This window comes from Lagopus muta, chromosome 19, assembly GCF_023343835.1.
Source record: "Lagopus muta isolate bLagMut1 chromosome 19, bLagMut1 primary, whole genome shotgun sequence".
Classification (NCBI taxonomy): Eukaryota; Metazoa; Chordata; class Aves; order Galliformes; family Phasianidae; genus Lagopus; species Lagopus muta.
In genome coordinates this window covers 2557423-2584368 of record NC_064451.1, presented here as the reverse complement: position 1 = coordinate 2584368, position 26946 = coordinate 2557423, and the positions used below count along the sequence as shown (strand labels likewise).

General features: G+C 54.0%; 1 protein-coding gene across 2 annotated transcripts; it reads left to right on the top strand.

The window, feature by feature from the left end:
* The first annotated feature begins 74 nt into the window (after positions 1–74).
* WHRN (whirlin) lies at positions 75–26720 on the top strand. 2 transcript variants are annotated; one of them, XM_048966369.1, is made up of 13 exons: positions 75–678; positions 9126–9341; positions 12856–12981; positions 17400–17602; positions 17947–17983; positions 18793–19005; positions 19093–19305; positions 20327–20359; positions 23279–23350; positions 23670–24252; positions 25594–25772; positions 25843–25965; positions 26398–26720. In XM_048966369.1, the coding sequence occupies exons 1-13, from the start codon at positions 100–102 to the stop codon at positions 26578–26580; spliced, it is 2760 nt and encodes a 919-aa protein (XP_048822326.1). In that variant the 5' UTR covers positions 75–99; the 3' UTR covers positions 26581–26720. The 2 variants fall into 2 exon arrangements, with proteins under 2 accessions (XP_048822326.1, XP_048822327.1); XM_048966370.1 differs by lacking the exon at positions 20327–20359.
* Positions 26721–26946: the final 226 nt, after the last annotated feature.

The following is a 26946-nucleotide window of genomic DNA, read 5'->3' as shown; positions in this document are numbered from 1 at the left end:
TGGGGGAGCGGGCGGGCAGGTGCGGTGCGGTGCGGTGCGGTGCGGTGCGGTGCGGTGCGGTGCGGTGCGGTGCGGTGCGGTGCGGTGCGGTGCGCGGAGATGAGCGCGGAGCCGGACGGAGTCTCGCTGCGTTCCTCCTCGTCCTCGTCGGGCTCGCTGGGCTCGGCGGCGGGGCCGGCGCTGCGGCCGCTGTCGGCTAACGTGCGGCGGCTGCACCAGGCGCTGACGGCGCTGCTGAGCGAGGCGGAACGGGAGCGCTTCATCCTCTGCCTCAACGCTTACCACGGCCGCCGCAACGTCTGCGATCTGGTGCGCTCCCTCCGCGCTCTCCTCGACGGGCCCCGACGGCGGCAGCTGCTACCCCTGCTGCGCCTGGTGCTGCCGCGTTCCGACCAGCTGCTCTTCGACCAATACACGGCCGAAGGGCCGTACCTGCCGCCCCCCGGCCGCCCCCCGCCTCCCTCGGGGGAGCTGCGCCAGGTGACGCTGCGCCGGAGCAAAGCCCACGAGGGTTTGGGCTTCAGCATCCGCGGCGGAGCCGAGCACGGAGTCGGGATCTACGTGTCGCTGGTGGAGCCCGGCTCGTTGGCTGAACGGGAGGGGCTGCGCGTCGGGGATCAGATCCTGGGGGTGAACGGCAAGCCGCTGGACAGAGTGACCCACGCCGAGGCCGTCAAGGTAACGCGGGGTTCGTGCGCGACGGGTGTGCGCGTCCCGGAGCTGCTCTCTCCCCTTCGGCCCCGTGTGGCCGCTCCGGCTCGTCCCGAGTTTTGGAGCGCGGTGCGAAGCCGTTCCGGGGTCCTCGGGGCTGAGCGGTGCTGCTGTCTTCTGCCGATGTCTCTGTGTGATGTGGCAGCGCCGACCGTGCCGCTTTCTTCAGTCTGAGAAGCGTTTGGAAGTTGGAAATTTGCAGGAGCTGCACTTAAAGCGCGCACTGAGCCGTCAAACCGTGCTGCCTGCGCTCAAAGGGACAGAAAGAGAGGCACGGAGTGCCCAAAGCAGACCAGGGAGAAGGGATAGAAGCTCTAATCGAAGGCGTAGGGCTGCTGACAGCTGTATGTTTGGAGCTGGTGCTCGGTATCCTGAGGCTGTGTCCGTGTGTGAATGACCCTAAGCCATTCCCTAACTGTGTAGCCACGATCGTGTGGCTGCTGGGCTCAGCAAACCTACGGAGCTGGGGAATCAGCCTTCAGGGCTGCAGCTTGCAGGCAGTGCACGGAGGGTCGGTGTGTGGGGCACTGAGACCCTTTTGTCGCTGTTTGTGTTTTAACTCTTCCATAAGAAGCCAAAGCAGCCTGCTCTGGGCGGTGCGTTTCTCCAGCATTGAAGTTGTGTGGCTGTGAGCTCCCCGCTCTAGCCTTAAATCTGTGCTCCATACAGGGGCACATCTGCTGCCTGGCAGCAATGCCGGCCATCCTGAGACCCTGAGGGAAAAGTCTGTAGGAATTGTTTCTTTCGCTGCTGTTTTGTTCTAATAACAGAAAGATAAAGTCAACGTTTCTGGAAGTTAGCCTTGCAATTCTGTGCTCTTAAAACTGTGAGAAAAGCCCCACGCATTTCATCTGCAGCAATGGGGAGCCAGGTGTCAGGAGCTCTCATGTCTGCTGAATGATCTGTAATTCAGCCCACTGCACCAGGTAATTCACATAATAACTCTCAGTTTGTTCTCTAATACAACGTACGTGATGCCTTTTAGACTCTATTAATATCGTGTGAAGCTAAGTGCTTCCTGCACAGAAATAATTCCTGTAGGATGCAGTTTGATAAGGGCTTGCTCTGTGATGAGAGCTATATTTTACCACTGCTATTTTAATAGGAAAGCTTAAAAACTGTCTGTTTGGGAGCTGAACTTCTTTCAGCTGTTGTGTCAGTCCTGGAGCTGCACTGAGTTCCTGCATCAACTCCCATCCGGGTGCTGTGACCATGGGGAGCTGCAGGGTGACCCCAGGAGCCCAGCTCATGGTCAGTGTCACAGTTCTGCAAGCACTTCTGCTCCATCAGAGCAGTGCAAACTTTGTGGCTTGGTGGGGAAACTCATGTTTGGGCTTTGTTGATACAAACCCCAGCTGCAGAGCACTCTCCCAAGTGCCTCCTGCCTGCTTCTCTCTGCCGCGATGCTGTGGCTCTCTGAAAAGGAGCACATTTTAGTGCTGTGTTTCCACCTCAGCTGTCCTGCAGCTTGAAGCTGCCTGTCTGTGGCAGCCTTGCTGTGCAGAGCCTCGCAGTGCTGGGAGGGAGGCTGTCAGAGCTCATTGCTCGGGGTGTGGGGAGATGGCAGAGCTCAGGAGCTCCTCTGTGCCCAACGTGCTGCAGGGATGCGCAGCTGTGAGCACACGCAGTGTGACGGGTCTGTAGGTATTTCAGGGAAAATGAGATTAACTTACAATTATTTTTTTTTAATGGCAGGATTAGCTGAGCACTCCAAAACAATTCACTTAAATGATTGCCTTCTTAACCTTTATGTGAGCAGTGGAGTTTTACTGCTTGGCTGCTCAGTGCTTTCTCTTTCATCCAACTCAAAATTAAATGACACCATTACAATTACAGCTCCATCATCCCAGCGTTCAGGACTGCACTTCAGACAAAGATCACTGTCACTTGAATTATGGCTTAAGAGACAGAGCTTGTGTCGTCTGTTGTAGTTCTAGCAGGCAGCTGGCTTTCATCAGCCTCGCTACAGTTTGTGCTTGATTTTAACAGAAGTGCTGAAAGTTTGTGTTAATGAGCTCTAATATTGTGTCCGGAGCAGCTGAGGTGCTTGCAGATGATGCAGAGATGTAGCAGAGGTGTGCAGCCCTGAGCAAAGAACAATTCCACCTTCCGGGCAGCTTACAGGAAAGCAAACTGTGTTTTCACTGCTTCTTCTGATGACTAATGAATGGATGATCGCTGTGGGACTTATTTGCTGTGCTCAGTGATCCCACACCGTGCTGCATGAGCAGCTGGCAGGCATGGATGCAGCCCAGTTCTGTGAGGGGCTGGGAACTGAGTCCTGGGTGGAGAATGGGGAGCAAAGGCAGTGCATCAAGCCTTGGTTCTGTAAGAGTATCAGCCTTGTTGCTTTCAACAAGGGGAAAAAGAGGGAGGGAAGGAGCTCGCCCTGGGACTTGGAGGCATCTGCATTTCAAATCGTTGCAATGCTCCGTGCAGGGCAGGGCTCCTGCTGGTGTCACAGTGGCACTCATGGCGCCCTGGGGCCGAATGTTGGGCTGCGGGTGACGAGGTGCTGCTCCGTTGTGGCAGCGTGCTAATTGGGCCTATCAAATTAATGCTGTGTGTGAAGTGGCTTGGGGTGAGCGTGTGCGTTTGGGGCATCCCTGGCCCTGTTGCAGAGGGGGTTTGGCTGCTGCACTGCTGCATTCCTCAGTGGGAAGTTGGTGGGATTCCCTTCGTTCCACCAGCCCTAATGAAATGAAGTATTATACTGATGCAGAAGAATTAGGTGGAGGTCCTTAATCTCCCCGCTCATAGTGTGAGGATGCTGGCACATGGCTTTGGTGTTGGCTCCTTCAGTGGGGCCGGTGTTGCTGAGGGCATCTGTGGTTCTCAGAGTACAATAAATGTGATTTGCTGCGCTCCTTGTAAATAAATAGTTCTGTCTTGGAAAGATAACCCAAAAGACAAAGCTGTCCCTCTTCTAGAGGAAAACAAAAGCACTGTTGTGCCACACAGCTGGCAAGTGGAAGTATCTCTTACTCTGTTCCTCTGTCCTCGGGGAAGATGATGGATTTCCTTGACACTTCCCTCAATGCCATGTCTCCTCGGAGAATGATTGGGCTCTAAATCCCTTCTCCTGAGCTGACAGCGTGTCTGCTGGAGCGACGTGGCTGCAGTGAGTGCTGCTGTCACCGCTGCCTGCAGCACCTCTGCTCCTGCCCAGTGCCTGGGTGCTGTGCTCAGGAGCTTTGTGCCGGCACTGCTGCTCGCCTCGTTTACCCGCATGGGTTCTTTCAGAGTTCGTTTTTCACCAGGTAACTGACCGTCTCCAGGCAGTAAGGGTTTGTGGATGCTGCTTGCGTTATTTCTCGCTTCTCGGTGTGCAAGAAAGAGCAGAAAGGAGTTAGCTTTTATCTGGGTTGTTGTTCTGAAAGCACGGAGAGGCGATGCGGAGCTCCTGCTGCTGTTAAGGCTGCCTGGGGCTGTGCGAGGGATGCACGGGGCAGCGCCCGGCTCTGCGGGTGGGAGCTGGGGGGGTGACAGCGGGCTGTCCTTGGAACTGAGATCTCCTCTGCCCTTCCCGGGTGACAGGGACACGGTTTCCCGATGCCCCGAGGCTAACTGCCTGCAGTCACAATTACGCATGCATTTACATCGATTTGCATAAGCACCTCTTGTTGAAAACCAAACTGCTGTCGCCTTTGCCTTGCGAGTGGGAGAGAGGTTGGGCTGATCCTCCTGCTGGTCCCGTCTGTTCTGCCGAGGAGTCTGCCTCACCCCTCCATCCTTCTGTGCCCACCTCTCATCCCGCACTCCACCGTGAGTGCCTCTGCCGCCCTCCTTCTGCCCGTGCACCGCTTCTCTTCCTCTCTGCCTGCAGAGGAGCCAGGCACTCAACGCTCCTCCACCTCCCCGTGCAAGGTCCCAGCCCTGCCCCTGCAGCCCCCACCCCTATAAGCGCACACAGGGGCCGCTCCATCCCCGCTGGCACTCGGATGGGAGCCAGCTGAGCCGAGCAAAACCGAGCTTAGAGGCTGCGGTGCATCCCAGCATAGCTCAGGAGACAGTGTTCAAACTTCTGCGAATCACTCCTGGGTGGTGCTGGAGCTCGCACAGCTCCCTCTGCCTCCCTCCTGTGGCATCTTTGCGTTCCTCTCCCCTTAACGCTTTGCTCACTTTTGTTTGCTTTTTGGGTGGTTTTTACCTTACTTTTTCTTGGACTTGGTGGAGCACTGTGTGTTGCTTTGATGGATAACCCCACGCTGACCCTCACAGCTCACGGATGGAGCAGTGCTTGGATGCCCGCTATCTGAGCAGCCCCTAGTCTGTTATTTTTGGAAGCAAGCATCTTGCTTCTGCAGTGAGGGGGAGGATGGCTCTGAGTTAATGCTGCTTGTTTCAAACTGCGATCTACCCACTAAGAGGATGAATTGGAATAGATTGCTCATTTCATTAGCAGCGGAGGTGAGCGAGTGGGCTGCGTCCGTACGAGACGCGTGTTACAGTCAGGCTGCCAGAGGAGTGCCAGTGATTAATTGCCATTCAGTTCTGAGATCTGTGTTCCTACCAGAGGATTTCTGAAGGCCCAGAGATGCTTTTTACACAGCCTTCAGCCTTTCAGCTTCTTTCAGAGTGGGAAGAACATGAGAAGAAGGGGGAAGTCCTCCATAGCGTGAGAGCAGCGTTGCGGCGCTGCTGTTACAGCCTTCACACCGTGGTCTTCTTCATATGAGTTATAGCTGAGGTAAAGCCAAATCACTCTGAGCTTGGAGCAGAGTGCAGCAATGTGCTGCAGGGCCCTGGGGAAGCGAGGTCTGCGCTGATGCCGCAGAGGGATTAAGGAGGTGGAATTATTTTATTTAATGGTCCACTGCAAATGGGTTCGGTTTAGTGTGCCCATCAAACAACATGCTTTGTCAAGAGCTTGCAGCCTGGATAGTGCTGCTGAGGGGGCACCTCTGCAGTGGTTGGGCTTCAGGATGCGTGTGCCTGAGGAAGAAGCTCTCCCTGTATTCATCCCACCCACTGCCCTTCTTTTCTCTCCATCAGCCCCGCAGGGCAGAAGCCTGATGGTTTGCAGAGAGGGGTACAAAGATGAAGACCTGCACTGAGGGTTGGTGCAACTGGCCAAAGCCGTGCTCAGGTGGGCTTTGGGACTGTGTGCAAATACATTCCAGGAGGCGCAGGGGGGATAAGTGAGTGTGGTTAGGCTGGGCAGTGGTTCCTGCTGGTTGCTTGGCATCCATGGAGAGCAGCTGGAAAATGGATGCTGTCCTCTGCCACGGATATATGGTGCCTCAGCACTCCTGTCTCTGCTGAGGAAGATGCCTGTGTGGTCTATGAGTAAATCAGTGCCTTTGGTTCCAGATTCATTCACACAGTATCTCTACACCCAAAGCACTTTCCGTTATCAGAAGCCTTCAACCTCCACCTCATCTCGGAGCTGTTTTGCTGGGGCAGCCCCACATCCAGCTGGGAGCTGCAGTGCTGGGGAAGCCCTGGGGATCCTGCTCAGTGCTGGGGGGGAGGAAAGAGTGAAGAAGAGAAGTTCTCCCCATGCAGGAAGATGGAGAGTCGCCCTCAGCTGCAGCTCATTGATGGGTGCCTCTGTGTCTGGCTGTGCTGTGGGAGCTGCTCCCATTTGGCTCACGGATGCCTCATGTTGCAGCTCTGCTGCCAAGCACTTCGTTAAGGTCTGGTTTGCTGTGTGGATGTGCAGAGGCTCCATAGACCTGTGCCAGGTCTCGTTCCCATGCCTGCTGTGCTTCATTATGGAACGTGTGCTGTTATCCCTGCTCTCCTGCCTTCCTCCCCACACAGGGGCTGGGCTTTGACTTCTAAAACAGCAGAGATTCCCCAGCTGGTGGGACCTGCAGCCGATGTATTTACCCCACAGGCTGGGACTTAACTTAAAAGTACAAATAAAGAATCTTCTCAAGCTGGTGAAAGCTCATGAGTCAAAGATCTGTTCTTGTAAATAAATTCACCTGCAAATGTGCTGACCTGCATCGACAGAGCTTAAGTACCTTGAGAAAGTGTGCGTCTGAAGGCTGGGGCTGGAAAAGGACTGAGGACATCCTCTCTCTTCCTTTAGAAGGAGCCAGAGGCTGGAGCTGCTGGCAGTTACATTATTTAGCCTTGAACATCCAGCCCAGGCAATGGGACGTTCTACAGATGTGTTTGCTGGTGAGAAAAGGCTGATTAATTTGCTGTCTCCAGTAATTAACTTCTCTGTGTAATGCTGCAACTTGGAGAAAGTCTGCAGTGAGTTGGCAGTGGCCTCATGCCTGTGAAGGCACATGGAGCAGTTTCATCACAACTCAAGCTGAAACCATGCTGGATTCCCATTGCTTCTCATGAAAGCAGAACTGGGATTGCAGGACCAATTTTTTAATTTATTTTTCTTTCTTTCCTTTCCTTTTTTTTTTTTTTTTTTTTTTTTTTTTAATTCTTCTTTCAACTGGCATAGGATTGCAGGGGGAGCACTTTGCATGCTCCAGTCTGACCTGGGGAGCAGCACTGAGAATGCTGTGATGTCTGCCTTACCTCATCCGTATAATATAGCAGCAGTGCCATTTGGTCTCAGTGAAATGGAGGATGAATGTGGCCAGGAATCCTCATGCCACAGCACAAATATCAGTGGTGCCAAGCAGAGATGTTCTGAGCAGCCATCCTTGTGCTCCTGCAGGGTCCCAGGGCCCTGCCAGCTCCTGCTCTTGTGTCTCTTCTTCATCCCAGGCTGCTCTGTCCCTGTGGTGCTCGGCTGTCACCTGCATGCATAAAACATCTCCCTGCTGCAGGAGAGCCCATCTCCTGTGGCCTCATCAGCAGAGCTGCAGGGGGATGTGAAAAGCCCCGTGTAAATCTCTAGCTTCTCATGCCTGGAAAGTTTGCTGCATCTGTTTCTTGAACGCCTCCAAAGGTGATGCCTGCCACCTGCATGGGCAGCCTGTTCCAGTGCCTGATCTCTGCTTTGGGGAATAAATTTTTCCTAACATCCAACCTGAACCGCCTCTGGTGCAACATAAGGCCATCACCACTCATCCAACCCCCACCTCACCACTGCCTCCTTTCAGGAGCTGTAGGAGCACTGTGATCTCCCCCGAGCTCCCCTTCCCTATGCTGACCCATCCCAGCTCCCACAGCCATTCCCCATCACACCTGTGCTCCAGCCCCCTCACAGCTCCATGCCCATCTCTGAACGCCCTGCAGGGCCTCCATGGCTGAGCTCACCATGGAGAAGCACAGCAACCGTGGCTGGGGAAGCTATGGGAAGTGGAAGTGCTCTGATGGGGCTGCAGGTTTCACAGCCCTCGTTCCAGCTCTCCAGGCACGTGGTGACCTTGGGAGCACGTGATGGACTGGCAGCCAAGCTGCTGTATGTGATGGGAAGGTGGTGAGATGGATCCTTCAGCTCTGGCAGGGAGGAGCAGGAGTGATGCCAGGCTGGAGCTGGGACCCGGCCAGCCCAGCAGTTCTGATGACATTACATTTTGCCCATGAGCTGCCAGAATTGGTTCTTCACTGTCACGAGCTTTGCTCGGCAGCTTCTCTGCTCAGTGGGGAGAGGAGACCTTGCAGGGGCAGCTCATCAGAAGGACGCATGTATGGAAAAATACAAAGCAGCTCCTTGCTGAGAGCAGATCCTGAGCGTTGATGTTCTTGAGGCCTCGGAGGGATCAGCACTCACAGCTGTCCCCAGAGAGCTCCCATAATGTTAATGTTATTTTAATAAAAGCAATGCCAGCTCCTCGCAGTGAAAGTTGGGGAGGCAGGGGAGCAGTTGCAAATAGCCTTATCTGCATCTCAAGGCCATCTTGGTGCATGCTGTTTGAAGTAGATTTATGTATTTGTTAATGGCTGTGCTCATTAATTGCTGGCTTGTCCTGGGAGGGCAGCTGGTGAGATCATAGAATCAGAATGGCTTGGGTTGGTAGGGACCTTAAAGATCACCCAGCTCAAACCCCTCTTCTGCAGGCAGGGTTGCCAACCTCTTGATGGCTAAATTTCTGGGGGAGCTGTCAGTGTCTGTTGGACATCAGGAGCATTACTAAAGATGGAGCTTGGGACCAGCCTGGGGGGGAGCAAAAGTGCTGCTTTCCCAAGCACTGAGCCCATTCAGAGGGTGCAGAGAAGGCTCAGTCTGGGATTCAGCCCACGCTGGTGCTCCCTGCAGGCATGTCAGTGCCTTATACACGGCTTCATCTGCTGATGGGGAGAGCATATTTCCTCTGTCATCGACAGCATCATGGCCTGGACACTGTGGTAGTTCAAGAGAATATAAAAATCTGAGCTGTTTCACTGGCTTTTTCTGTCTCTCATTACATTCTGTAGGTGTGCAGAGTAGCTTGACATCTTTCAGCCTCCAGGAAGGACAAAGCCTGTCCTGTCGCTCCAGGGCCCCAAGGCGGATCGTCCTTCCCCATCCATAGGCATTCACTCCCTCTTCTCTGTGCCTTCCCTTCCAGGTTCTGAAAGGCTGTAAGAAGCTGAACCTGTCCGTCCATTCGGTGGGACGCATCCCGGGGGGCTACGTCACCAACCACATCTACACCTGGGTGGACCCACAGGGCCGCAGCGTGTCCCCACCGACGGGGCTGCCTCACCATCAGAACAGCTCGCTGCGCAAGGACGGCGAGAAGAGGAGCCACCTCCAGCTCCTGCAGGAGGGAGATGAGAAAAAGGTGAGCAAGGGCAGCACGGCCGGCCTGCCTTGTGTTACCTGCTGCCATGCAGGTGCCAGCCATCTTCACCGACTGTGTGGTTTTTGCTTCCTTGTGTGCTGCGAAGGCTTGGGATGGAGGGGTGGATGCTCTCCAAGGTGGTGGATAGGGAACCTGTTGGCTCTGTGCAAAAAGGAGATGCTATTGCTTCTCTGCTGCTTGTTGGATATCCAAGTACTATCATATGAGTGAGCAGCCCGAAGGCATGGAGTTACCCGAGCCTCAGTATTTCCATCTTGCCATCTAGAGATCACCCAGCACTTCGACTGCGTGCCCTCAGCTCTGCCTGGAGAAGCTGTAAGGGATCTGTAAGCTGGAGGCTCCTGCCTCAGCCAGAGAGGGGAAAATCTAATACAGGATGAGGGAGTTTGCTGTTGAAATATTCATGTTGGCCACGAGGGAGAAAGGCCTATTATTTTTTACTTTAAAGAGGAAAGAAAAGCAACTGCTGCTGGCTTGCTAGTGTCCCCCACCCCCTACCACTCAGTGTCACCTTGATGCAGCCCCAGCAGAGCAGATAGGCTCTTTGAAGCTGCAGGCAGGAGGTGTTGCCCTGCACGTCGTTCCTTTGCTGCATGCTGGGTATCAACACGCAAGCCTGCAGCTGTGTGAGCCCCTTTCCAACGTTGGATGTGCAGGGAGATGTGATGCAGGGCTTGGATGCTTTTGCACAAACTCACTCTTGAGCTGTGAGGGGCACCATCCCTATGTTGCCCTATGTGACACATTCAGGCCTGAAGTTGGCTGGAGAGACTGTCCCTGCTTCAGGCTGTGCTGCTCTGGTGCCATTGCTGTGATGCCATTTTATGTGGCAGAGCACTGGGGAGATCTGCCAGCCTGGAATGCTTGTGCTTCGTGGTACTCCCAGCTCATGGCACGCTGCCTTCAGCAGCTCTTTGCCAAGCTGTGAGTAGCTCCCTGCCCGGCTTTCCCCAAATCTGTGCTCGTTCTTCCACTCCCTGGCATGACCCATAAAAGACCAAGGCACTTCTGTATCCAAAGCGTCCTGCTTTGCCAGCTGGCAGTGAAAGGAAACCCCACCATGAACATGATCTGTGATGGAGAGGGGTTATTTGGTCCGACTGCCTGTGCCATGGGGCACAACACGTGCTTGGAGCACCAATTAGCAGAATCATTTTGTCCTGACTTTGCCATACACCCCTGAGAGGTGAATCCATCCCTACAACAGGATAACGGTTATCCTCTCGCTTTTTTTTTAATTATTATTATTTGTTTGTATGCATATTGCTGCTGTAAATGGGATTGTTCTGTTGACAAGTATGCAAATAAATGCAACGTATCTCTGGTGAATTCAGCACAGTCAGCTGGAATTGACAGGTACCCCCGAGGGCTGTTTGATTTCTGGATGTTTGCACTTCCTAAGGGAGAGGCTGGGGATTTGTGTGCTCCCTCCCCCCTCACACCCCTCTGCTATTTCTAATTGATCTGAATGTCCTGGAACACACAGGCCAAAGCTTTCAAGCTGGTGTTGTTTGGGGAAGCGCAGCGGATTGGATTTTAGCCCTGCAGCAGGACGTTGTAAACCAGAAAGTTTGTTAATGCTTTGCCACAGTTCAGTGAATCTGCTGTAGTTAAGGTGATGTTTCCAGTTTTGGCAAGGTGAAATTCAAGGTTGGTGGAGGCATCCCACATTCATCAGGCAGTAGAGATGCCCCTGTCTGCCTCGAGCCCCACAGGTTCCCACTGATGTTTGTGATCTGTCCAGACTCAAATCCTCTGGATTCTGACAATAGCAAAGACCACTTAGGCTATGAATTGTCATTGTTGTGCTTCTGGAATTGACAGCTTATTTCATTAAAAGCACTTTGGAAATCATCAGCCGGCGAAAACTCAGAGGTGCTGCTGTGCTGGGAGGGAGAAGAAACACTCTGCAAATGTTGGGCTGCTAATTCCCTAAGAAATGCCATTTCATCGACTAAATCCTTGCTCTAATGTGCTGATGGCCAGGGGAACTGCTTACTCCTTTATGTTTTTGGTGCAGGAGAAGGAAGAAAAAAAACATACGCATAGAAGAGAGTGTCTCTTTGCCTCCAGGCAGTTTTGTGCTCAAAGGTAGCTATATTACAAAAGAAAAAAAAGTCCAAAAAGGAGAAATACATCTGTGATATCATTGCACGGCTTGGATGTTATTGAGAGCCTAATGGTGACTACTTGAGCATGAAGGATAATAGAAGCAGGCGAGATGAGGACAGATTTCTTTCTATTAGATGACAGTGATGTTTTCCATGTGGAGCAGTGCTGCTCTCCTCTTGCAGTTTGCTTGCTCTGACCTTGCTGAGCTTTGCAGCCAGTCTGGGCTGCTGAGGATGTGTGGTCACTTCTCCATTCACCTGCAGTTTTCCTGCTGCTCCCAGCCCTGCAGCTGATGGGTTCTGTGCTGGCCCTGCGGGGTGGAAGGTCTTTCAGACCTGGGTTGCTTGGGCTCTATGTGCTGTTTTCCACTTGCTGCTCCTCGAGTCTGGGTTTGGTGTGTGTGCAAACAAAGTGGTGGTGAGGCACTGGCACAGGTTGCCCAAGGAGGCTGTGGATGCCCCATTCCTGCAGGCATTCAAGGCCAGGCTGGATGTGGCTCTGGGCAGCCTGGGCTGCTGGTTGGCGACCTGCACACAGCAGGGGGTTGGAACTGGATGAGCACTGTGCTCCTTTGCAACTCAGGCCATTCTATGATAAAGCAGCTCCTGCAGCATCGCGGCAGTGCTGTGTATCTCTTACTCCATCGGATGCTATCAGGGTGGGGAGATGAGCTCAGCTTCCAAATCCCTTGGGGCAGTGTTGAAAGGAAATGTAAACATTCGAATCCAGCTCAGAGCAGTGCTGGCAAAAGGTGTTTATGGTCCAGGGATGCATAGAAGAGGGGGGAATGCAGTCAGTACAAAGCTATTTTCACACTGATGTGTGGCTGTGTGTGCTGTGCTGCATTTCTGCTGCATGGATTGTCATCAAAACTGGGGAATTATTGAAATGCATGGCGAAGGCATGGCGAAGAAATTATAGTAGGAAAGAAACCCTGAATGTTGCTTGGGCAGACTGGGAAGAAGGAGGATTTTGGAACTGCTGAATGCTTTTCTGCTTTTGAAAAGTACAGTCAAACTTTTTATAATGGAATTGTTCAGTGAGAGCAACGTGTTAATGCAAATAAAGAGTTAAACTGCCCTTGGGTTGTACGGGCAAATGCTGTGCTGGGTGTAGGCAGTCTGCTTGGCCCTCTTCTCTGCCCTCCCTAAAGAGAAACAGTGCTCAGAACACGGGGAGGCAGAGCTGGGCTGCTCCCATCCTGGCTGGATGTGGGTAATTAGTGAATAGACAAACCCAGGGAGACATGGCAGAATGACACCTGCTGTCATCCATGGGTGGTGACAGCACAGGGACCTGGCCGTGCTCAGAAGCACAGAGCTGAGATGCTGCTGTGCAGTTTTTGGGTGCCATGTAAGCATCTGTTCCCCTTCCTCTGCAGGTGAACCTGGTCCTGAATGAGGGGAAGTCCCTGGGGCTCATGATCCGAGGAGGGGCAGAATACTCCTTGGGCATCTACATCACCGGTGTGGACAAGGGATCTGAAGCTGAGAGCACTGGCTTGAAGGTAAGAGGATGGGAGGGATGGAGAGCTTCAGCCGTAGCACAGGGCAGTGCTGGCACACAGCTGTCAGTGTGAGGCCACTGCTGCATTTCTGGGGATGGCAGGTGAAGAAAGTCACCCTGGCTGGCAGGAAAGTATTTTTCATTCAAGTTCTTGGTCCCGTGCCCTCTCCCTGCTTTTCACATCCAACCCCTTTAGGTTTGGGGCCAACGTGTGCACGAGGTGCCCCGTGTGCCTGCAGGGCTGTGCAGGGCTGCTCAGTGCGAGGAGGCTGGGCTCACTGCAGTGCAAACAGGTGCGTGCTGCTTTCATCCTGCAGCGCTGGCATTTGCAAGGATCATGTCCTAACAAGCAGAAGCAGCACGACCACCCTCGGGGTGATCAATCAGCAGCCTAACCTGGTGTGATGTCCACCCTAAAGGATGTTCTGTGCAATCACATCCTGCACTTTTGCTTTCTGCATTGCAATCCCCTGGGCTCTGAGTGCCGTCTCCTTCCCTGCTCCTTGTGTCAGTCAGTCTGGGTGGACACTGAACTCCCTGGTGTTCTCTCAGTTCACTGAAATGGTGGTAGACTGTTGAATGTTGAGGGGATAATCCTGATATTTAACAGGGTGGGCACCCGGTGGCACCAGCAGATTGCATCCAGCTGGGCACTGAGCTCACTGCAGTCCTCTGTGTAGACAGAGGAGAGAGAGGGAGATGTTTGCTGGGGGAATTCAAGCAATCCTGAACTTGTCCTCTCCAGGCTCCTGCTCCTCTCGTGGAGGGAAGAACTGCTGGTAAACGTGATTGCCAGAGAATGCATTGCTGTGTTCTGCTGTGCGGGCTCAGCTGGAGCTGGTGGAGAGGTTCCTGCTGACATCTCAGGCAGTGGGTAGTTTGGGGGGTTTTGCTGCTTCCTCTGATGCCAGAGTAGACTTTTTTTCTCATCAGGATTGTTTTGGCAGTGGGTAATTAGCTACAGCCCTTTTCAGTGTTAGCCCTTTTCAGGGCAGAGAATAAAACCCCATTTAATGAGCTGCCAAAGTTGATGCCTGGTCCCCAATATTGAGTTTGCAGCACAGAGGCTGGGGAGAAGGAGGGTGCCGGCTCCCCAGGTCCTGGTGATGCTCTGTGTGCTGTCACTCATTGACAGTGACCTTGGGAAACGTGCTGCCAGTTCAGCTCTGCAGTCAGCATTGGGTGCCTTGTTGGTACTGCTGACCTCTTGATGTGGCACCTAAACGGGGCAGGGACTTAAGGAAATCTCTCTCTGCCATAGAGCCATGCTTTTATCTTCTCCTTTTGGCTGCTTTTGTGCCATACTTGGCACAGCCATAACTGGTGTGGGTGCTCTGGGGATGGATGCTTTCTGTTTGTGGTCCTGGCACACCAGCTTCCTGTAAGTATCAAAGGGGAGGAAAGATGCTCTGGGGCAAAGGGACAAAGGAGCAAAACAAAGCTGTCCAAAGCAAGCCAAGACTCAGCAGCATGGTTTTGCATAAAGCATTTGCTAAATTATTTGCATTATTTGCTGGCAGCCAAAGCAGCACCACGTGGGGAACGTTCCGCAGGTGCCAGCAGGACATGGGGCTGCAGCACTGCAGCCACTCCAGAATTAAATATTCACCCCTCGGCCTCCTTCATGTTTATTCATCCCTGAACCTTCTGACAGTGCATTCTTCAGGCATACTCAGAAATCCGAGGCTGAAGGCCGTGGCTTGGCAGGATGCTTGCTCCCAGCTCTGTCCTTCTGATGGACGTGGCAGATGAGTTCGTCCTGCTGCTGTCCGTGGCTCTGCTCATCCTGGTTTCTTCTGCATTCGTTGTATTGCAGATTTCAGGTAGCTTTCTTTGAACAAACAACTCAGTATTGAGTTTGCAGCGCAGAGGCTGGGGTAGGAGGAGGTTGCTGTGATCCATATATACCCATGGACGAGACAAGGAGAGAAAAAAAACAGACTATAAATAAGAAGTGAACGATTTTACATCACCGGTGCCATTCACAAAGCTGCCTCTTGTGTTTTGAGGCCCGCAGGCAGATGAAGGTAGCACAGAATAGTGCATGACATGAAGAGGGAATGAGCCATAGGGTGAAAAGTGCAGTGAGGCGATGCACAGCTGTGTGTGCCAGGCCTGACCTGGGCACCAAAGGCAGCACTGTGTGTTGTTCTCACCCAGCAGCAGGTTGTGCTGGGCACTGCACTGACAGAGCATGGAAAACAGAGGCTTCTTGTCTCCTTGCTTGCCAGCTCCTTCTGGCTTGCTTTTGAGAAGCTGGAGGGTGAGCAGTGCGTTAAATCCATCTAACTGCCTTGAACCTAAGAAACCATGAAAGTTTAATCCCTGATATAGGAAACTATTAAAGATTCATAATTGCAATAAAACTACCTAATTGAATTGGGGTTTTGATGGTCCCTCCCATTGCCTTGCCCAGCGTGTTGAGGAGCTGTGGGAGATTTTTGTCCAGCCTCACCACACACTCATTGGGCAAACAAGAGCCCTTGACTTCTCATAATTGCCTGCGTTGCTTTATAGAGCTCCATCAAATCCAGACACGTTATCTCTTCTCTAAATTTAACAGGCCTAATCTCTTCCATCTGTCCTCTCACCTTCATTGCCACAAGGCATTGTTTCTCTTCTCTGGAACTTTCTGTTCTGTCCTTTCTGCTGGGCAGGCAGGCTGTACGCAGGGAATGCACTGACAGCAAGGTCACGCCTTTGGGTATCACCATTACACTCATTTTAGAGCTGCTCTTGAGACGTTTCTTGCCACGGTTTCCTATCACACATCTTTTGCTGCAGGTTTACTCGGTCCTTCTCAAATCACAGCTGCATGCTGAGCTGCAGATCTCCTTCAGCTGTGTCTGCTCGGGTTGTTTCAGAAGCTTCCTCACATCTTGGCCAGTTGCACGGTCCTGCCTGGTTCTACAGAGCATCTTTACCAGCTCCTTCCTGTCTGAGCTTACCCAAATAGTTGAATGATGCTGGTAGATCTTGACTCTATTGCTCTTGCTTTCACATTGCTACTACAGGCATAGAATCATAGAATGGCTTAGGTTGGAAGGGGCCTTAAATATGATCTTGGTTTGATGTCCTGCTGTGTGCTGGGTGCCCCCCCAGCAGCTCAGGCTGCCCATGGCCCCATCCAGCCTTGGGCACCTCCAGGGATGGGGCACCCATGGCTTCTCTGAGCAAAAAAAGCATCTTCCCCTCTTCTTCCCACCTCTGGGCTAATCAATAATCCTTAGGTCTTCAGCTCCTTCTGTGTCTCGTTATGGTTTCTCAGGGAGACCCTGTGTCATCCACTAGCTCTGCATCTATTTTTGCAAAAGCAAAAAGATCTCCACGTTCACCTGTCCAGTGCCCTGCTGCCTTCCAGTGCACCTGCAAGGATCACAGCTCCCAGGGCTTCTCCAGCAAAGCTCTGGGTAGTGCTGGGGGAAGCTCAGGTGCCAGCAGGGTCAGAGCTCACTGCAGATGGCATGGCATCTGTGAGTCATGTCCTACTGGAGCAAATGGATGAGTCTGGAGAATTAATCCCAGCCCTCTGAGGCTTCCTCAGAGCAAACAGCAGAACGAGACAGACTGAGCTGCTGACTGAGAGTTTATATTGACTCCCTGTGTTGTTCCTTCAGCCTCAGAAGCTTTTCCCCCCCTCCCTCTTTTCTCCTTTTCTCCTCCAAGATGGGGTGAGTTATTTAAAGAACAGTCTTGTTCTGCTTGCATTGCGGCATAAAGAAAATAAGATTGCATTTTGACAGAGCTGAGCAGAAGCCTATGGTTAAGCAAAGATATGAAAGAGCAGTTTCAAAGAGGTGGCTTATCAGAAACAGGGTGAATTTTGATATGGGAGTGAGAAGTGCGTGGAATGCCCTAGAACCAGAGAGCACTTGGGACAAAGGGAAAAATGCCAGATGCGTGCTGTGCTTTGAACACAGCCTGACTATCTGAAAGCCCCAGAGTACAACAAAGACCCTGGCTGCAAAATGAAAGTTCAAGGGAGCAGCTGGGGAGGAAATGGGAGGAGAGGAGGGGTGAACCTCCAGCTGTCCCACATCCCACAGCGTGCAAAGAGGTGGAGGCTCTGGTGAGGATCTCAAGTGAGCCCTCCATGCTGCACATGGGTGTGAGGTTTGGAGCTCAGCAGGAAGAAGTGGGGCTGCGTATTCATTGGGGGTTGTTCCTAACCAAGTGGGGTCTTCAAGTCCTTCCGATGGAGAGGACTTGGCAGGTGAGTCTGACTTGGGATCCTGAATAGCTCCTCCAGGCTTCGCAGCCAGGTCCATTACTGGCTGTTGGCTTGGTCTCCAGCCGGCAGCACTTGGATCCTCTCCCTCATCTCATTATTTCTCCAGTTGCTTTAGTCCTAATTTGGTGGAGCAGTGGGAAAGAAATGCACACGGTGCCTGCCAGGCTCACCCCGTCCTTATTCTGCAGGTAGGAGACCAGATCCTGGAGGTAAATGGCAGGAGCTTCCTCAGCATCCCCCACGACGAGGCAGTGAAGCTGCTCAAGTCCTCCCGTCACCTCATCATGACAGTGAAGGACATTGGGAGGCTGCCCCATGCCCGCACCACCGTGGATGAGACCAGGTGGATAGCGAGCTCCCAGATTGGAGAGACCCTCGTCAGCTCCACGGGGTGAGTGCTTGGTACAGCCCCATAGGGGTGCAGAGTGCAGAGCTGGTTCAGAGCTCCCACAGGGGCTGTGCAGATGTGTAGGGTGGGTGTGGAACGGCAGCACATCCTCTGCCATGAGATGCTGAGAGCCTCATGCCTCAGCCAGCTGTCTGTGGGACCACCCCCAATGCTTGGATGTTGTGGTGCCCATATCTGGTGCTCATAGACAGCACCTGTGTGGTGGATCAAGGCTGAGCATTGTGGGAGCTTTCCCCCATTAGCTTACAGGCATCCAGGGTGTAGAACAGGGGATGACTGATGGACGTGCAGTGCTCAGTGCTGACTGATCTTCTCCCTCCTTGCAGGGTGGTGGGCGATCATGCTGCGGAGGCAACAGCTAGGGTAAGAGCTGCTAAAGCCCTTCCTTAAGTATAAAAACCAGCCATCATCTTTCCCTTGGGAGGGAAGCAGCCAGCCAGACCCTGCCCAGCACTGTGCCTGCAGCTCTGCTTCAGCCTGCCCTGTCCAAGCAATCCTTTACAAAGTGTGCTCCTTTTAAAATGGAAATGAAGCAGTGAGGTTTCACAGGTGGCTCACACTGATAATGGCTTCATGCTGTTTGCTTGGCAAAGCACCTCCCCAGCCTCAGCGTTAGTATTCTGGGGTAGCCCTTGTCTTGTCTGGCCTCATACACCTGTGGTGTGACAGCACTGCCAGGGATGGGAGCAGCAAGGACCTCCTCTGTTAGATAGAAATCCCTCCCAGAGGAAAAAGCCTTTTGTCTGCAGCCAGATGTCTCTGGCTTTGGTGTTGGTGACTCCTTCTTCTTTTGGAGCTTGTGGAAGTGCGTGTTACACAAGGTAGGAAGCCCCTCTCTTATGGCATCAGTTCCCCCAGCTCTGTCAGGGAGAAACACAGCCTGCTGTTAGAACAGTGGCAGCTCAGTGTCTGTGCCTGCCAAGCAGAACTGGGAAGCTGTTTATTCAACTGATGCATGATTTCCTGGCTGAGTCAGGCAGACACGGAGCACATGGCTGTGCTGGTGGCTCCTGGGGATAACCAAAGCATTGCTCTTTCCAGCATCGCTTCAGGTGATGTGAGAGCAGCAGGCAGCTGGGGCTGGTGGGCATGGGGACCATTCTGGACACTGCTGTCAGCTGCTGACTTCTCAGTGTCCCAAACCAAAACCAATCTCCTGTCTTCTTCCACAGCCCGTGTTCTACCGGGGCCTGGCTGGCTCGCAGGTGACACTGAGCAGCATGGTGAACCAGACCCGGGTCATGCTGGAGGAGCAGGCGAGGCACCTGCTGAACGAACAGGAACGGGCCACCATGGGCTACTACCTGGATGAGTATAAGGAAGGCCATATCTCCGTGGATGCTCTGGTCATGGCGCTCTTTGAGCTGCTCAACACACATGCGAAGGTGAGCCCTGAGCAGCTGTGATGGGATGGGTCCCGAATTGGGAGTGCGGTCAGGCTCTGACGTCTCTCTGCTTGTCTGCCTGCCCAGTTCTCACTTCTCTCGGAGGTGAGGGGTGTGATCTCCCCACAAGACCTCGATCGCTTTGACAACCTGGTGCTGAAGAGAGAGATCGAGTCCATGAAAGCCCGGCAGCCTGCAGGACCCAGCGTTGGCACTGATTCCTACTCCATGATGTCCTACAGTGACACCATCTCTTCCTCCAGCAGCCACTTCACCTCCACGACCGTCAGCTCAGCCCGGGTGAGCCTCTTCCTGCTGTTCCTTCACCTTTCAGTCCCTGCTCCTGGCAGCCCTACAGCAAGCTCACATCCCTCAAGTGCTATAAAGGCATTTCCCCAGCATGGAGGGGGTTCCTCCAAAGCTTTCCTTATCCCCTTACAGGGTGTGAGGGGCTCACCTCCCCTGGCTGCAGGCTGTATCACAGCACCCTGCTTTTAGAGACAGGGGAAAAGTGTCCTGGAGTGGCAGGACAGTGATGATTTTTTGCTGGCTTTGAGAGTCCTTTGCCCCATCCATTTGTGTTGCAGCAGAGAGATGGGGGCTGACCCAGCTGGGTTGTCTGCTGTCACCCCATGCCTGCCCCTATCTGCCAGCTCTTGGTTTCCCATTCTAAACCTCTGCACAGGGGTTGCACTGCTCCCATCCCAGTGGTGCCCAGCACTCAGGCCACCTGCACCCTATCCAAGCCCCTGCCACTTCCCAGCACTGAGCAGCAGCACTCCCATGTCTCGCTGTCAGGCCCTCGTTGCACGCACCATCTAATTAAGTTATCATAATCACCCTGGAGCGTGCCGGCGCACAGACCCAAAATTAATTTCCTCACCATGAAATGCCTTTCATCATAAATGCATTAGCAGCCTTGGAAATTAAAACCTTCTTGAAAAAGAACGGGTGATGAGGGGCTTTCTGCTTCTTTGGCAGCAAGCAGAGCAGCCCACGTGTGGGATGGGTGGAACTGTGCTTCAGGGGCCCATGAAACACAGCCAGTGGGCAGAGGTCTGGCGAGGGGCTTTGGGTGGATGGATGCTTATCTCAGCTAGCAGAAGAGCTTACAAACTTTGCTCTGCTGCTGCTCTCCCTGGCAGCCTTCACGTTCAGTGGGGATGCAGCTGGATGTGGGTTCCGCAGGGTGGGCGTGCGGGAGGAGGGATGCGTTGCGCTGGGGTTTGCTTTTGTGGCTCGTTTGTTCTGCATCCTCCCTGATGTTCTGTTTTCGCTTTTGTGCTTGTTTTCATCTGCTTTTCCCCTCGCACGTCCCCAGGAGCGGCTCTTGTGGCTAATAGACCTGATGGAGGTAGGGGCTGCCGGCGGGCGGAGCTCTGAGCGCTGCGGTTGCCATAGCAGATGGGCTGCGAGTGCGTGCGATGTGCATGGGGGGGGAGGAGGGGACAGAGCCCTCCGGGGGCCAGCACACATCTCAGCCACGTCAGCAGCTGCCTCGTGTCTCCCAGCTCTGCTTCTCCTTCCCGTGGCTTTGCTGGGCTGTGGGTCTTAGTGCTGCAGTGCGGGCAAGGCTCAGCTGTGAACCAAACCCAAGTGGTGCCAGCATCCTGCTTGCACTAAAGCCTCATGTGCCGCTGGCAGCTCGAGGCTGTGCTTTTGCAAAGCCCAACAGCACTGATGTCTGAGAGTTTTCCTTACAGATCTTGTAAGGAAAAGGTCTGTACAAGCACCTGTGCAGGAGGTATCCTCTGGGACACAGGTTAATTTGGTTTCATGGGCAAAGTCGGTGACACCAGAGCGGGTTCCATCATGGATTGGTGAGCAAACATACCAAAAGCAGTCAGTATGGGGCTGATCAGCACGGCGACTTAAAGTGATTTTATCCCAGGATTCTTGAAGGGTGCTCAGAGATGAGGCAGTGTTGTTTGATTGTGCCACCCGCTGGTTGGTTGTCTGAGTATCATCACCACCTGTTGTAAATGGAGGATTTTGATCTCAAGATGAGACCTACAAAGCAGAGGTTAATTGTAGACTGAAGTAATGTGATGCAGCTTGTCTGATCAGAGCAGTGGGAATTTCTCATTTGCTTGCAACCTAAGCAGCCCTTAAGGGATTTTGTCCCTGCCTCCTGTCTCAGCCCTCATTGTTAGGATTAAGGAATTGAGATCTCTGTAGATTTCGTTTTTCTTTCTGCTGCCTTCTAACAAATATACTGCCATCCAGGGCCTGACTCTATAGGTGCTGGCTTGCTCCCAGCTCCACAAAGCTGCAGGACTGGGTGCACTGCAGTAACTCAGCTCATTCGCCAGCCTGTCGTTGGGCTCCGTGTCAACAGCAGTAAGGAGAGGACGGTGGTGTGAAGCTGTTCCTCTCTCTGGAAAGTGAACCATAAGCACAAGAGTCAGCAGCCTCCTTCACATCTAGCAGATGGTCTGCATGTCCCCAGAGAGAGCAGAACGAGAGCAGAGGAACAAGGGCCCTCCTACACTTGCAGTGGCTCCAGCACCATTTGCCTCTCCAGCCCCACCTGTCCCATTACAGGGCAGTGCCAGCTCCCTGCTTTGCTCTGAGCCCTCCAGGACAGGCACCATCATCCACATGGATGGCTGATGTGTGCTTTGTGTTGTCGTGTCACCCCCAGAGCACTCAAAGTCTGAGATGTCTGCGCTCAGCGCCTGGGGCTTTTGCACACCTGGGCTCCCAGGCTCCTCCGTCTCCATCCTCAAACCCTGCGGTGGTTTGGGAGAGGGGGAAAGCTGGGCTGCCACTCAGGCTGGCGCAGTTATTCGAAAGCAAAACCGTGTGGGAGTCAGGCTGTGTAGTTCTGCTACTGGAAAATAAGGGGCTCATTTGGAGCGGTGAGGTTAATTAAAGGCTGATCATCTGTATTCCCCAGGGGGTGGTGGTTTCTCCACCACATAATCTGCAAATGGAAGCTGTTGGATGCGGGCAAAGGCAGAGCTGGAAAAGACAGAGTTTAGGGACAGAGATGAGGTTCCCCTGAAGCTGGTGGGCCCTGCACTGCCCTCGTACCGGGCACTCAAACCAGCGTGGTCCTTCTGGGCTTGCCAGAGCAGTTCTTCATCATTCTAATCAATATCAAGTTCGGCTGCTCTTGAAACAGCCCTACCTGTCTCCTCCTCCAGCCTCAGACACGTGGTATCACGGCAGAGCTTGGATTTGCACAGCACCAGGTCTGGCCCGTGCCTGATGGTTCTGTTGCTGCTGCCAGATCTGCCTTCAGCCCTGGCTTAGCACAGTAACCCAACGGGTAGGGGATTTTTCTCTTTCAAAAGCCACCTACCACTGCATTGGATTGAATCGGTGACGACATCTGCCCTCATCAGAGGAAGGAGCAGACTTGCAGGCTGACCTCCCTGTTGCTCTTGGAACAAGTCATTGCACTGAGCTCTCAGTCTCCGGGGTTCCTTCTGAAGCCACGGAGATAAAAGCACTTTGCATCAATGTTTTTACTGCTTCTCTAATGCTTTTAATTGTCTCCCGCATCTATTTTGGGACACTGACATCTTACAGGCACAGCAGTAGCCTCCAGCAGATGGGCAAAACGCAGATGCACCAGCTTTGCAGCTAATCAGTTGTTTGTCCTGCAATAAATAACGTGCATTTGAACACAAACTGTACCCTGCCCGTTCCAGCACAGATGAGCAAACAGCCCTATGTGATGGGAAGGCAGTCAGCCCTCAATGAACAGCAGTGGTCTCCTCAGAACCAGGAGCTGCTGCAGCACCTATTGGGGAACTGCAGCACGCTGGATTTTTTCTGACTTTCTCTGGCCAGTGTTCTGAGCTGTGTTCTGACCTTTTCTAATGACATTTCGATTCTTCAGCAACGGCAGCAGCTTCTATTTGCATTAAAACTGACCGCTCTCCTTTGCTGAGGGAAATTCTGTCTTTTTCATTGCTTGCCTTCCAGGGAAGATCCAGGTACTGAACCTGATGCCCTCAGAGCTCATTCCTCCCCTCACTCCAAACTAAACACAGGTTTGGGTTCAGAGGAGCCCACTGCCCTGCTGCAGAGGATGGTTCCCTGCAGGCTACTCTCCCAGCAGCTTGGGAGAGGCTGTTTCTCAACTGAGTTGTTTGTTTGTATGGTGTGTGATTCTCCAGGAAATAAATACCTCTGAGTGAGGGGTGCTTGCAGGGGGTTTAGGCAATGCCCTTCATCGCTCTGCATGTTCCCTATTGTGCTGGCATTTCAATGATCTCTTGTCGCTGCCATGACCAGGTTTTCTCTGCATTTGCCTTGTCAGAACACATCAGAATTGGAGGAAGGTGAAGACTGCCAGCAGAGCAGCATCAACACCCTGCCAGACATCTCTCTGGTAAGACAGCTCACCTTTGGTTATTGATGATACTGAGTGTTACCCCAGGTTCCGTAGCAATTTGCTCTGTCACCGACCCCTGGTGCCACTGCAGTTGCTGAAGTAAAGCAACCAAACTGCTTTGGAAGAAGGATTCAGGGTGTCTGAGTAAGAGTGGCATCCGTGCTTACAGAAACCAGGCAGAAGTTGGGTGGTTTGTCCTCTAATTGTCCTCCTTTGTGAGTCATGTTGCCAATACTGTCCAAAAGATATTTCTGTGCGAATCAGCTGCTTTAGTGGTGCCCTGGGTGCGTGACTGGCTCTGTTCTTGCTTTGGCAGGATGACCTCTCGTCCTTCCCAGAGGAACCCCCCAATTTCAAGCCTCCCCCTCCTCCCACAGCCCCCCAGATGCTGGACCCCTCCGCTGCCCAGCACAGGAACCCGGGGAAGGACAAACCCAAGCGCCCTTCCTCCGAGTCCTCCCAGTCAGGCCTCTTCTTTGTGGCCCCCCGAAACCCCACACCCCCTCCGAGCCACTCTGAGAAGGACACCATCAGCGTGGCCTCCACTGCCACCACCTCCACTGAGGAATCCTCCCCGAGCGCCATCTATGCCACCATTTCCCCAACCCCGCGTGGCTCCCGACGGCAAATGGACCCCCAGCTCTCCCTGCTCAGCCATCCCCCCATCGGCCCCTTCCCCAGGGTGCAGTCCCCCACCAGGCTGACCAGCCCTCCTGCAGATGGCCCTGCGGCTGCCAGCTGCCAAAGCCCCGCATCCCCATCCCCACCTCCACCCCCAGCCCACCCTGCTCCCCCTCCTCCCAGCCCTCAGGCCAACCAGCACTTCATCATGGTGGAGGTGCACCAACCCAACAGCGAGCCCGATGTCAACGAAGTGAGGCCCTTGCCCCAGGCTCGAGGTGGGTGTACTGCCAGGGTAAAGGCAAAATTGGAGGGTCCCCGTTGCTTTGTTTATTGGGGTGTTGGCTGTAAGTCCAGTTTGGCTTTAGCTTGGGGGCTCATCTGCTCACACGGTCCCAGTGCTGGGCTGTGGGATGGGAGTGCGTCCTGCAGGAGGCAACATCCTTTGATCTGACCAGCAGCCTGTTGGAGAGAGATGGATGTGAAAGCTGGACTGTTTGGTGCATGAAGAGTTGGTTGGATGGTCATAGCCAGAGGGCTGTGGTCAATGGCTCTGTGTCCAGGTGGAGGCTGGTCAGGATTTATATTCTCCATGGCTCCAGCTTGATGCTCTTGAACATCTTTACCAAAGACCTTGACAATGGTATCAAGTTGTACCCTCAGCAAGTTTGCTTTGTGGTGCATCTGACACCGTAGAAGGAAGGGATGCCATGCAGATGGACCTGGACAGGCTTGCCCACATGAACCTAATGAGGTCCTACAAGGCCAAGTGCAAGGTGCTGCATTTAGACTGGGGCAATCCCAGACATGAGTACAGACTGGGAGAATAACTCCTTGAGAGCAGCCCCGTAGAGAAGAACTTGAGGGCCCTGATGGATAGAAAGCTGGACATTAAGCAGCTATGTGTGCTTGCATCCTGGTCTGCATCAGTAGTGGGCTGGCAGTGGGCAAGGAGCAGATTGTCCCTCTGCCCTCCTGCGGCCCCACCTGCAGCGCTGCCCCCACCCAGCACGGAGAGGTGTGGGGCTGTGGGAGTGGGTCCAGAAGAGGGCCGTGAGGATGCTCAGAGTGGCACTGCCGCCCTCCCGTGGCACCGCTCTCCCACTGCAATTAGTTTGTTAACCACGGTAACGAGAGGAACGAACACCTGCCTCAGGCACCGTCCTGCTCCAATGGTGGGACCCAGCGCTTCCAAAAGGGACATTCCCAGGGCTTCAGTCCTCCCTGCAAGGGTTCCCGATGCCCATTTCCAGGCTCCTTCTGCACCCACATCCTGCATCCTCCAAGGGGATGAAGCCCCAGTCTGGCAGCTCGTGCTTCAGGAGCAGGAGGGGAAGGCTCTGGGTTGGCTCGCAGTAATTCCAACTGGATCCTTGAGCTCACCATCCTCTCCCAACCACCCCAATTCACGACCCAAACTGAATCCCGAATCCAAACTTGGGGGCACTTGGTGCTCCCAGTGCACATCTCTGCTCTTTGGGATGGGTTCACTTGGGAACCTCGCACTAAAATGAGGTCCAAGCAGGGGGGACCTGCCCAGCCCCGGGAGCAGAGGAGATGTCCTGGTACAATCAGTCCCATCATCCGACCCCCCTCTAACAGCCCACATCTCTCTGCAGCCTCCACGCTCTCCCAGCTGTCAGACAGCGGGCAGACCCTCAGCGAGGACAGCGGGGTGGACATCGGCGAGGTGGAGGTCAGCGGCAAGGACAAGAGCAGGCAGCCGGTCCCTGGGAAAAGCAGAAGCCTCAAGGAGGGCACAAGGAGTGAGGGGACAGCAGAAGGGGCCTCCAAACCGGTGAGGATGGGTGCTGGGGGATCGCAGTGGGTGGCCGGAGCCCCTCAGCATCACTGCCCTGTGCCCACAGCCAGGGCTCCTGGAGCCCACCTCGTGTCTGATCCGGGTGTCCAAGAGCGCGCCGACCTTGGGAATCGCCATCGAGGGCGGAGCGAACACGCGGCAGCCACTGCCCCGCATCGTCACCATACAGGTAGGGGGAGCTGAGGATGGGGAGAGCTCAGCACACGTCCCAGCCCTGTGCTCCCCGTTTTCTTGGGAAAGCCCCACAGTCACCTGCTGTCAGCAGTGTGGCTCCAGCCCTGCCCAGGGGGGATTTTCGGGATGCCTCCATTCTGTTAGGGAGGACTTGAGGAGTGGAGGGTTGTTCACGTGCTGTGGCTGATCCCATAACATGAGGTGTGTCCCGGGAATGGAGGGCTCACTGCAGACGTGCAGGGGATGTGGGCAGCCCCAAGAACAACCTGCCAAGTGTGGGGGTTGGGCAAGAGAGAATGGTGGATGAGGGCTGGGAAGCAGCGCCCGCAGCTCTGCCCTCGGGAGCAGCCTGCTCTGCTCTTTGCTTGGAGCAAACCTCAAGTTACAGCAGCAGAAGGGCAGAGCCGAGCCCGTCCCTCCTTTGCAGCGCGGCGGTTCAGCACACAACTGCGGGCAGCTGAAGGTGGGCCACGTCATCCTGGAGGTGAACGGCACGGGGCTGCGGGGCAAGGAGCACCGCGAGGCTGCCCGCATCATCGCCGAGGCCTTCAAGCTGAAGGAGAAGGACTACATCGATTTCCTGGTTACAGAGTTCAACGTCGCCCTTTAGGAGCCACGTGGGACCCGGGGGGCACCCGGATGGGAACGGGAGGCGACGTGGGGGCACCGGTGCCCCCCCCCCCCACACTGCTGCACTGCAATGCACACGCAGAATCCCACACCGTCCCCAGCTGTCCCCCACGGGGCTGAGAACGGACAGACTCGCACCCATTTTGGGGCAGGGGTGCCCTATGCCCGGGGGGGGGGGGGGGAACTATCCCTATGTCCCCGCGGTCATTCTGGTGCCAGGTGAGGGGGAGGAGGTGGAAAGGTGAGCACGCAGGGAGCAGCCGGACGCCTTGTGACTCGCTGCCGCTGTCATTGTATTTATACACAGAGCTTGGCTTTAGTTTTTCAATAAACAGGCGGTTATAGG